The sequence below is a fragment of the Dendrobium catenatum genome, unplaced genomic scaffold, assembly GCF_001605985.2.
Source record: "Dendrobium catenatum unplaced genomic scaffold, ASM160598v2 fragScaff_scaffold_1413, whole genome shotgun sequence".
Taxonomy (NCBI): Eukaryota; Viridiplantae; Streptophyta; class Magnoliopsida; order Asparagales; family Orchidaceae; genus Dendrobium; species Dendrobium catenatum.
In genome coordinates this window covers 949,324-961,750 of record NW_021319875.1, presented here as the reverse complement: position 1 = coordinate 961,750, position 12,427 = coordinate 949,324, and the positions used below count along the sequence as shown (strand labels likewise).

The following is a 12,427-nucleotide window of genomic DNA, read 5'->3' as shown; positions in this document are numbered from 1 at the left end:
GCCCATGTAGGCAAACAATTTTCTTAAGGAATAGATGGGTCACATGTGAAAAATCTAACACTTTTAATCAAAATAAGAAATGAACATTCTAGTGAACATATTAGTTTAAAAGATGAAGTCACAACCTATCGCTATCCTAAGTAAACCCAACAAAAAGTTCATGCTTATATCTTTAATAGGTGAATTGGGAATAGGCAAAGGCATATAAAGGCTAGCAAGTTACTTAAATGCCTTTTGAGGATAACACTTAGATCTCCCTAAGCTAGTTGTGACACATCACACGCATCCTCTTGGATAAGTATAGCAACCTTGATGCAGTGCACATAATGTTGTGGAACATTCCACCAAAAATAATCCTCTCCAGACTCCACTATTTTTATTATAGTCAAATTCTACTTTTTTTTAAAGTTCGTTTACTTTTTTTATGTTTAACCAAAGATAATATTACAGTATTAAAAGATATATGAGCAAGTGATAGTAGGAAGTAGATAGATGAATATACTCTCTGCTATTCGGTACCGTTCCATTATTTTACTGTGAATTGCTCTTCCTTAAGCATCTACACATGATTGGTATCAAAGCCAGATCTGCAGCAGAATGGCAAATGGAAATAGGCATAATGAAATAGGCATACCGCTCCTGATGAAGATTAGAGCATAGAAGCTATGTGGGCTGCTCAAGCCGACATCACAAAGTAGCTCGATGAGCTTACAACGACATTCTCCTGTTTCACAACTAAAATGTGAAACAAGCCAATTAACCTCAAGACGATGATCACTACAAATCCCATAGCCTGTTAACCAGACTTGGCAACCACACCCGTACTGAAGGCTCCAATCAGAGCAGGGTGAACTGGCAAATCTATCGGCGACCACCTACCATTATGCCTGATTCATCTAATTCTGAGGATGATTTTAATGATAACCATTACTAAGAGGGACCTGAGTCAACAAATGAAGAACTTGTTCGATATTATGAAACTTAGAGGCTTCATTGAAGATAAACTAAGGACATGGCGAGTTTCGCGTAAAGCTAGACATTCCATTTTTTGATGGGAGACTACACATTGAAGATTCCTGGAGTAGAAAAGGGATGTGGAGACGTTCTTCGATTACATGAAAATTGCACCTAATAAATAGGTGAAATTCATGGCTTGTCATTTAAAGGGAGGAGCTAGTGCTTGGCGGATGCAACTACTGCAAACAAGTCGACGAGAAGGCAAGGGTCAAGTTAGGAATTGAAACCATAAGAAGCAATTGGAACGAGAACACTTCCTACCAACAGACTTCGAACATATGCTAAACTTACAATACCAACAATGCATACATGGATCCCAATCCACTAGCGCGTATACTGAAGAATTTTACTGTCTTTGTGCTCGAAACAACCTCAACAAAACTGAGAATCAACTCATTGCCCATTACATTGGCATATTTAATTTAGAATAAATTAGAATTCAGCTCGATTTGATCACTATCACAAGTGGTTAATTTTTCCTTGAAAGTTGAATTACAATTACAACAACACACACAACCCTATACGACAAAGAAATTTATAAGTGAGACTAACACTGATAATATGAAGTTTGTAGTTGCATTATCAAAAGAGAAAAAGACCAAAATGGTCTCTTGACTCTTTATAAGGAATTAAAATAACCTCTAACTATATTAAAGGACCAAGAGGAACCAAAATAATTTCATTATGGAACTATTTTGATTCATTTTTATAGACTTGAGAGGCTAAAATGATTATTTAATATAATTGTCGACCATTTTGGTCATTCATAAAGAGTCAAGGGATCATTTTGATCATTTTCTCATTTCCAAAATAACAATAAAACCAAACATAGCGATCTAATAGCTTTTCAACTTATTAGAAGGGGCAAAACGAAATGAATTCTCCCGCACAGGAAAATCCTCATGCATGAACAACAACCTTGAAGTGTTTTCACTATTTCCAGCATGGCCAAAAGTTCACCAAGTGTTCGAATAGGTAGCAACTGCAATTACTAGACGCTAAACAAGATGAGGAACACACAACTGCTAAAGTTGAAGCTGAAATAGAAGTGAAAGAATTACAAGGTGATATGATGAGTCATTGGTATGTGTATTAGAAAATCTGTTGTTGCCATCTCGGCTACTAATAAATTCCCAACACAATGCTTTATTCTAAACTCGCTACACAAGTAATGATAAAGTCTATGACCTTCTCATTGATAGCAGGTGCATCGAGACATCATATCACGTGCCGTTCTTAATTCTCTACAGCTTAAAACTACAAAAAAAAACCAACACTACAAGATTAGTTGGATTAAAAAGGGTATAGAATTTCTGATTTTTTCATGTGTTGAGTTACCTTCTCTATAGGAAAACATTATATGTGTGAAGTCCTTTGTGATTTTTGGGATATGGACATCTTCCATCTACTCTTGGGGCGCCCCTTTGAGTACAAGAACAAAAAATAGACTAGTTCCAAGCACGCCGAGCACCATTCAGACGGGCGGTATTGAAAGGACAACAATATGCATTATCTCTAGCTCAACCTTCTTATAATACAAATCAACCAACACTGCTCTAATGACAACAGTAGTTACAGACGATTCAGAAATGGTTGCGCCAAGAGCCATCCTGGCTAAAGTTCAAAGACTTTTAGCTAACTACTCGGATGTTGTTCCACTTGATATACCATCAAATTTACCCCCACTTCGCAGTTTACAGCAGCAAATTGAATTCACCCCAGGAGACACATTGTCCAACCTACCTCACTACCGAATGAGTCCTAAGGAACGCTCCATTATGCAAAGTATAGTGGATGAGTTACTACAACAACAACTCATTCAACATAGCGCCATCCCAGCACTCATTGTCCCAAAAAAGATGATCAGCGAAGAGAGTATAGATACCCATGAAATCAACAAAATTACAATGAATAATTGTTTTCTAATGCCCCGATTAAATGATCTCTTAGATAAACTTGTCAAGACACCATCTTTTCGAAACTAGACTTGATAAGCGGCTATCACCAAATCAGGATTAAACACGGTGATGAGTGGAAGATAGCCTTAAAACTCGAGAGGCTCTCTACAAATGGAAGGTAATGCCCATTGGATTATGTAACGCCCTCTTCACCTTCATGCCCCTAATAAATGATGATCTTACACCCTTTCTCAACAAATTTTGTGTCATTTATTTCGATGAAATTCTTGTTAATAGTTCTTATTTTTCGAATCATCTTGATCACATGGCACAATCTTTGAAAGTATTTGATGTAGTAAATTGTTTCTCAATCATTCCAAATGCTAATTTGCTTCAAACTGAGTACATTTGTTGGGCTTCATCTTGGCACCAGACGGTATTCACAAGGATCGGCACAAAACCGTAGCCATTATGGATTTGCCAACACCACAGAGCTTATTTGACATCCGTAATTTTCATGGGTTAGCAAATTTCTACCGTCGATTCATCAAATGATTAAATGTAGTAATAACCCCAATTATAAATTGCTTAAAGTCCAGGACCTTCCACTGGACACTTGCACAGCAACATAGCTTTGAAACCATTAAAGTTTCCCTTAGCTCGGCACCAATCCTAGCTCTACCTGACTTTGATAAACCAGATATTCAGCTCAGCACGAAAAAAAATGCCGTCTTACGAGCAGGAGTTATATGATGTCGTTAGAGCCCTTAAATAGTGGGAACACTATTTGGTTCACCAAGATTTTATCTTAAGTGGTGATAATCAAACACTCCAATACATTAACAATCAAAAAACATCAATCTCATGCATTCTCAATGGATTGTTTTCTTGCGAAAATTCAATTTCGTAGTAAAACACAAGACTAAAAGAAAAATCATGTAATTGATGCCCTCAACCGCCACACAACCCTGTCAACTCAACTATAGACAGAAATTACCGATTTATAAGAATTGCAAGAATTATATGCAAGTCATCGAGATTTTTTTGATCCATGGTCTAGCTACATTGTCAGACATCCAATGAATGATTTTAGCTTGCAGCATGGCTTCCTATTCAAAGGTAACAGCCTTTACATACCCAATTCCTCATGATAACAATAGCTAATCAAAGAAATTCATTATGGGGACTTAGCTGCTCATGTAAGCGCACAAACAAAACCTTGTTATTAGTTACAATCTCATTTCTTCTAAGTCTCTGACCGAACCTGCATCGTGATGTCACCAATTTCATAAAACGTTATCACGTTTTCCAAACAAAGGAACAACACAAAATATAGGGTTATATCTACCTCTTCCAGTCATTGATTGCATTTGGAAAGACTTAAACCTTGACTTCATCCTAGGTCTTCCTCAAACAAAACATGGATATGATTCTATCATGGTCATCATTGATTGATTTTCAAAGATAACCCGGTTTATTCCTTGCAAAAAGACTTTTGATGTATTAAACATATCTCGCCTCTTCTTTAAAACAATTATTCATTTACATGGTTTTCTACAAAGTCTTATTTTCAATAGAGATGTCAAATATATTGATCACTTTTTGCGAGAACTAAAGAAGCGATTGAACATTGTTATTAAGCTTACTTCAGCCTAGCATCCCCAAACAAATGGACAAACTGAGGTTGTCAACCAGATGCTAGCTAGCAATGCTTTGATGTCTTGTTTAGCAAAATCAGAAACAATGGGAAGACCTAATTGGTCAAGCTGAGCTTTCCTACAATTCAATGTCCAATCGTTCAATCGGCCAATGTTCTTTTATTATAGTCTACACGAAGATACCAAATCACCTCATTGATCTTACAGTTCTACCTAAATGCCACAACCAATCCGCATCCAAAACAACAACTCAATTTACTAATATGCTAAAAACTATTAGAGAGAAGTTCAAAGCTTCCACAGTATCGAAAAACAACAAACATATCAGCATCACAGACAAAATCTTTCAGCTTGGGGGCTTGTTATGCTTCACTTGCTAAGAGAATAATTTTCATCAGTTAGTTACTCAAAGCTCCAAGAAAGGTCAAAACATTCCCGATATTGCGTCGCATCAATATAACAATATTTACGTTGTCGACCTACCTGTGAATTCAAAACATCTTCAACCTTCAATCTTCAACCTTCAATATCGCTGATATATACACCCATTACCCACCAGACAGTGCTCCAACCTATATAACCTCACTGGAAGAAGCTCTTCTGAAGTCAGAGAGACCTAAAGTGGTGCACATGATGTTGCGGAACATTCCACCACTAATACAACTCTCGACTACTTTCATTACAACTACATTCTATTTTTGTACAAAATTCCATTTACCTTTTTATGTTTAATCAAATACAGTATTACGGTATTAGAAGGAAAATGAACTTGTGATAGCAGGAAAAAAATAAATGAATATACTCTCTACTATTTAGTATTGTTCCATTGTTTTCCTATGAATTGCCCTTCCTAAAGCTTCTACGCCAAACCTTCACTCTCTAAAGAATAGTTCTACTCAACCTAAGGGAAATTGTGCAAATTTGATTAATAGATATTAATATTTGAGATAGTACCTTGATGATTGATTTTTTTTTTTTTTTTTGCACCATTATATTTGCCTACTTTGTGTCATTTATATTGAAGTCATTTGGGATGTATTAGGTATTTATAAAAAGTAACTAGGTAAGTAAGACATCTTTCTCGTGTACTTATGAAGGATAATGAAATTTAGTGAAAAGTGAAGCTTTCCCTCATTCAATCTCCTTGATTAGGAGATCAATAGCTTAGGGAATGAGGGTCTTTGCATGAATGATGTGACGCAAACTATCAATAGGAGTAAGGGTTGTTAGTTTTTGGACATGGTGACAGGTAAAAGAGGTGAAAAGAATAATAAATAAGTGTCAGTGTTTCATTCTACTCTTTTTCTTACAAAAGAAGCCTAATAAAATACTATGGTATTTTCATGAAAAATATCCAAGAACCTAAAGTGATGAAAAATGAAAAGAGTTAAGCATGGTAATCAAGGAATGAGGGAGACAATAGTAGCTAGTGGAAGACTGTTAAGAGTTACTTTAAGAGGGGGGGTTATTTCCTCGACAAATTGTGGAGCATAAGATCAACCTTTTATCAAAATCTACTGAACTTAGCATTAGTATGTATCAAAACTAAATAGAGGAAAATGAAGTGATCAACGCATAGCGGTTGAGTTACTAGATCAATGAGCCATAAAACCAAGCAATTCACCATATGGATCACCAATCATGGTGGTGCCGAAGAAAGATTGTGGTTGGAAGATGTACTTAGATTACAAGACACCTAAATAAAATCATTATATAAATATCCACTTCCAATAATGGATGACTTACTAGATCAGTTGAAGCATGTCTTAGTCCTCACAAAGCTAGATCAAAAATCAATTCATCAACAAGTCCGAGTATAAGAAGAAGATATGTGCTTAGTGAAGTCATTCAATCTCTGCAATACGTCAACAACATTTATGCACTCCTAAACAATATTATGAGGCCATTCATATAGGATTTTGTAATCATCTACCTCAATGCCTTCCTCACCTGCAATCTAATAGGTTAGGAAAATCTAAAACTTGTGTAAGAAATGTTTGATATCATAAAAGAAAAAAAAAAAACTCTTCATGGACATGAAAAAGTATGATTTTGAGAATTACACCCTATTGTACATGGATTTGGAAGTTGGTGAGGAAGAGATCAAGATCTAGCCCAAAAATATCAAAGCAATAAGATATTGATCTCTGTCACAGAACATGACTGATGTGCAGAGCTTCTTGGGGTGTGCCAATATGTAAAAAGATTCATCCACAATTTCTTTGTATTCACAATACAACTACATTTACTGGGAAAAGTTAGTAAAAATTTCTCTTACGAATTTCTTCTTCACAAAAAGAGGATTAGGGAAGTGCATGTTTTAGCCATGTTGAATCTATGTAAACTAATTAAAGTCATGATTGATGCTTCCGGACAAGCACTTGACACAATTCTAATGTAATAAGAGAGACATGTGCATACTATTCTAAGTTATTATAAGGTGCTCAGAAAAATTATCCAATATATGACAAAGAACTCCCATTTCACCAAGCAGTGAAATATTATTGACCTCATCTACTCTAAAAAGAGATTGTAATTTATACAAACCGCAAGCCACTTCAACACCTCCAGACTGAATCAAAGTTTCAGAAAGTGCAACTCATAAAGTGGGTGGCATACTTTTAGCAATTCAACTTGGTCATTTGATACAAGAATAGAGTGTATCATATGATTGAGAATAGAATCTTATGACCTCAAGGTGGCTAAAATGCTTCAAAATCTACAAAGATACATGTATTAGCTAAGAAAGCACCTTGATGTAGTCAAATTCTTGAAGGATGCATAAACTTCTCTACCTCAAAGCCTTCAAATAAGAAGCAAGGATTGTGCACTCCTCTACCTATGCCGACTCAGCCATAGGTGAGTATCTCCATGGACTTCCTAAGAGGATCGCCATCGACTCATAGTGATTATAACTATATTTTTGGCAGAGAGGTTGTTGAAGATAATAATTATAACTTGCAAGCAAAGAATCACAAGCGAAGAAGTAGTGCGTAACAACCCAAAGAAGTGAAAAGCATTTTAAATGAAAAAAATGGATTGTTGAATTGCTGATTGAACTAGAGCGCTTCGGCACAATACATGTGAGCACTGCGGCACTAGGGTTGAAAGCACTGCAACGCAGAAACTACCGCCGTGGCAGTGGAGTCTCTAATCTATAACAACTTAAAATCAGCATGCAATGCAACGGTATTAGGTCTGAGCGTTGTGGCACTGCGGCACTAGGCCACTAATGATGTCTTTTTTAATATATTTTATTATAAATACCCCTGCACCACCTCTTCACTCCCTCACTTCGCATGCTTGGCCGAGAAGGAAGGGAGACGAGAAGGGAGAGAAAAAAGAGAGAAAGATGAGAGAGAAAGGCCTTCAGGTCGTTTTTGTCCGTTGTTCTTGTTACGGATATTGTTCTATTTGTTGTAAGTAACTATCCTCTTGCTTTTAAAATTAAACTGCTTCAATCATGTTATGTTCTACCTAGGATATGGTTTTGAGTCAAATTCATATTTCTAAGAACCATATGGTGGTTCAGTCCCCAGATTAGCCTTGAAAAAAAAAAAACAAAACAACAAAACCAAACTGACACCATGTAAATTCATAGCATTTTGATAAAATCACTTGAACATATTTTTTTTGACAACTTACCTGTTGCTCCTCCTTAGACATGTGCTGGTTGAGTGATGTCTTAATTGCTCCAGTACGAGAAGCAAGTTCTCTGAGAAATCTATCATCACCGTGCATGTTTGAGCTTAGCAGATCAAACAACTGACCAAAAAGGTCATTTTCTCTCTCATGCTCAAGAGAATACGTCCTTGCCACATTCTTCACTCTGATGTCAAGAGCAGGGAAGATTACCTATCATTTGCAAGGAAGGCTGATACAATTAAAATGATGTAAGATGATTCCGTTCTGAGCAACTAAGAAAATGAGACCATTTCATGTAGAATGAACAAGACTGATTGAAGACACAAGCACATGCAAAAAATGCTCACATATCCAACTTAAACTCGTACAGCTATGACCACAATTCCGTGTTGTAAGGAGACAATAGAACAATAAAGCTACCTCTTGCAAGGAAACCAATAACTGAAAGGTATCTGAAGGATTCTAACAGAGAGACAGACGAGTAAAAAAAAGAATAAACAAGTTTTTAGTGCTTATATCCAAGCTTTGGCTGTTCTCGCAGTACTCTAGCCAGGACAGCAAGGCCGCCTTATTATCCATAAAAACTGCACAACCACATCTCGCTAGTACTGAAACTAACAAACCCCACTACAGAATTGTTGGAAACCACATTCTCAACTCCATAAACCCTAGAAATAGAAATTATCAGAGCAGATTATGCGAGTATGGATAGATACCGCGTCCTCTGCATTGCAATGATGCTTATAGATGTCGAAGAGGAAACGACAGCGCTCCGAGAGCCAGCGGAGGTCGCCTACTCCGTCCGTAGCAAACGCAATCGCGACTCGGTGTAGCCGTTCGAGTTCTGAACGGATAGCCTTCTGGAAGAAAAGAAATATAAATATCGGCGACTTCTCGGCCGAATTCATACAGCTCGACGCTGAAGTCGAAGTAGCAGAAGAAGATGAAGATGAAGACGGGTTGGCGGGATCGATGGAGCTCACGGGCTCCTGTGGGATCAGCGCCAGGACTCCGTCCCCTGCCACTGGTGTCGCCATCTTGATGCCCTGCCTGAGCTAGGATTTATGTAAACGGAGAGAAATAAATGAGTTTAAAATTCCAATCTTTCACTGTCTGGTCGTCATTTCTTCTTCTTTTTCGTCTCTTGAACAGAGAGCGAACGAAGAAGGCTGAGCCAAGAGAGGGAAGACGACGCTTCACTTCCGTTGATAAGGGTGAAAACGTGAAAACACTATTTATTTTTGTTGAATTCACTTTTTGGTTTTTGCCCTTTCATAGGAGAAATTATTTAATGCGGAGCCCGAACAAGCAGACTTCAAGCCAAGGTAGATATGTATTTTTTTAGTTAAATTGTTTTTTGAAACCACATGCATATTTTACTATCATGCGATTGGACGATCTGGCCCAGCTATTTTAGATGGCAGTCATGTGAATATTTTTACTCGTTGCATCCTGGAGTATTCGCGGTAGAGAGAGAGTATAGCGTTCATAAGAGACACCATAATTTTTACGTGAAAAACCCTGAAAAGGGGGAAAACCATGGGGCCTGGCCCAACATGAATGAATCCACTAGTATTTGCAGTTGATTATAAATGAGGTCCTTCCTTAGGAGAAGGCCTTGACTTGATGTCATAAATGTACATCATATAAAGCGCATTAAATGGTTGGAGTTATAATAATCAACATAGATATGTTTGTTTGGTTTGAAGAGCCATAGTCGGCACGAGACAGGGTCTGAAAGGCCGTAGTTGGTAGGAGACCGAGGTCAAAAAGACTGTTGTCTTGCGATGTAGGTCGGAAGGACCGTAGTATGCATGAGATCGATGTCAAAAAGATCGTAGTTGGCAGGAGACCGGGGTCAGAAAGATCGTTGTCTAGCAATGCAGATCGGAAGGACCATAGTATGCAGGAGACCGAGGTCAGAAAGATCGTAGTTGGCAGAAGACCGAGGTCATAAAGACTATTTTCTGGTGATGGAGGTCGGAAGGACCGTAGTAGGTGACGGAGGTCAGAAGGACCATAGTCAGTAAAAGGCAGGGGTCCAAAAGACCATAGTGGTAAGGCGGTACTTTGGTAGAACTCCAGGCATCAATCGGTGGTTGGGCAGAAGTTCAGAGCTCATGTGGTGGTCAGATAGAACCCAGGGCCTAAAGTGGTGGTCCGGTGGAGCAATGACGTCAGGCGATGGTCCGGCGGTGGTGACGGCCTCAAGTGGTGGTTCGGCGGAGCAACGACGTTAGGTGGTGGTCTAACGGAGGTGAGGGCCGCAAGTGGTGGCCTGGTGGAGCACAGAGCCTCAAGTGGTGGTCCAAGCCTCATGTGGTGTTTCGGCGAAGGTGAGGGCCTCAGGTGGTGGTCTGGCAAAGGTGAGGGCCTTAGGTTGTGGTCCAACGGAGCAACGACGTCAGGCGATGATCCGGCGAAACTCAGGTGGTGGTCGAGGAGGAGCTTCTTCCTTCTCTTCCTTCTCTTCTTCCTTCTCTTCTTGTTTGGATCCTCCCTTACAAGAGAAATGAGGGGTCTATTTATAGATTTCCAAAGTGGCATGGCCTGTAAATAGGTGAGAGATCAAAGGCAAATGAGGAGTGGTTGGATGGACAGCCGATATTGAATCCCTTGATCATGGACCATTCATTAGATATTTGAAGGTCTTAATGATGTCAGAATTCGGCGATCTTGGGATCCTTGGATTTGTATCGTTGAACCGCACGATTCGGCTATAAGCACGTTATGTTTCGAAACCGTTTGGTACTCCAAATTGTGGTTCGAACCTACCAACAGTGCTTTGAGTCCTTGATTTGGGCTCGGATTGAGTCGAATTTGGTGTCGTTGGGTTCATATTTCTGAGACATTTAGTTTGACTGTAAGTTTATTGAAATCGGAGTTCGGAAGGTCCCAATTTAAATTTTGAAAGTTTCCAACATGATTTTTCATCGAGATTCATGCCTGATCAACATAATTTTTTGATAATGTATTATTACTAAAGTGCGATCTAACGACCCAACCAGATTTTGAGGTAAATAATTTGAAAAAAAAGGAGTCAAAATGTCTCTTTCAATTCTTAAATCATGCGGACAAAAAAAATATATGGTTTTCATGTCTCAAAGTCATTTTTCATCTCCATAAAAGAATCGTGCTCTTCACAAACTGCTCTTTATATTTAAGAAGTTAAGCTCAATCCATCATGTTTATTTTTTAGGGCAAGCTTCCTCTTCATAAAGTTTTTTCATATAAATTTAAATGTATTCACCATTCTTCAAATCTCAATTATTTTAATATCAGCAGTTTGAAGCATGAACGGTGAACTTGCATTAAGTGTAATTGAAATTTTTTTTATGCGGAGTGTAATGCCCCAAAATATAATTTGGAATAGTTATTATGTTAATCATTGAATAAATAACAACTAGAGTTATCTAATATCATCTATAAGTGACAAACAACAAAATATATTCTATTGTTGTGTCCTGGAGTATTCGCGATGGTAGAGAAATATAAAATTTAGCGTCTTAGCATTGCATGAAGATCCAGCACGCATACAGATAAAAAGAGAGGGTGCTTCAATGATAGGGACTAGGATTTTTACATGGAAAACCCCTGAAAATGGGGAAAAGCCACAAGGCCTAGCCCAGTATGAATGAATCCACTAGTATTTTGCAGTTGATTACAAATGAGGCCATTCCTTAGGGGAAGGCCTTAGCTTGATGTTCATCATATATAGTACGTTATATGGTGGGATTACAAAGAATCACTATTGACGCATTCGCTTGGCCAGAAGAGCCATAGTCGGCAGGCAACGGAAGTTGGATGGCATGTAGTCGGTAGGCGACGTAAGTCAGAATGACCATAGTTAGCGGGTGACAGAGGTCATAAAGATCGTTGTTTGACGACGAAAGTCGAAAGGACGACGTCAGGTATAAGTCTAGCGTTAGATAGAAGTCCGACAAATGTCCGGCAACGGGCAGAAGTCCGACAACAAGTAGAAGTCTGACATAATTCTAGTGATGGGCAGAAAGTCTAGCATTTGGGCGGAAGTCCATCATTGGGTAGGAATTCGGTGATGGCTGGAATTTCAGTTTCGGATAGGAATCTGACGATGGGTGTAAGTCCAGCATTTGGTAGAAGTCTGTCGATGGACAAAAGTCTAGCGTTGGATAGAAGTCCGGCGAAAGTCCGGTGACGTGCAGAATTACGGCGTCGGGTAGAAGTCCG

At 38.4% G+C, this 12,427-nt stretch overlaps 1 protein-coding gene across 3 annotated transcripts in view; it reads right to left on the bottom strand.

Moving 5' to 3' along the window:
- Positions 1 to 9,432, bottom strand: part of LOC110094889 (zinc finger protein BRUTUS) — a 47,312-nt gene extending 37,880 nt beyond the window's left edge. For 2 of the 3 annotated variants that reach the window (XM_028699913.1, XM_028699912.1), the window contains exons 1-2: positions 8,935 to 9,432; positions 8,219 to 8,428 (exon numbers count right to left, since the gene is read on the bottom strand). In XM_028699913.1, the coding sequence (XP_028555746.1) occupies positions 8,219 to 8,428; positions 8,935 to 9,255 (531 nt within the window). In that variant the 5' untranslated portion in view covers positions 9,256 to 9,432. The remainder of the gene's footprint in view (positions 1 to 8,218; positions 8,429 to 8,934) is intronic. The other variant, XM_020820229.2, reaches the window with a different exon arrangement.
- Positions 9,433 to 12,427: the final 2,995 nt, after the last annotated feature.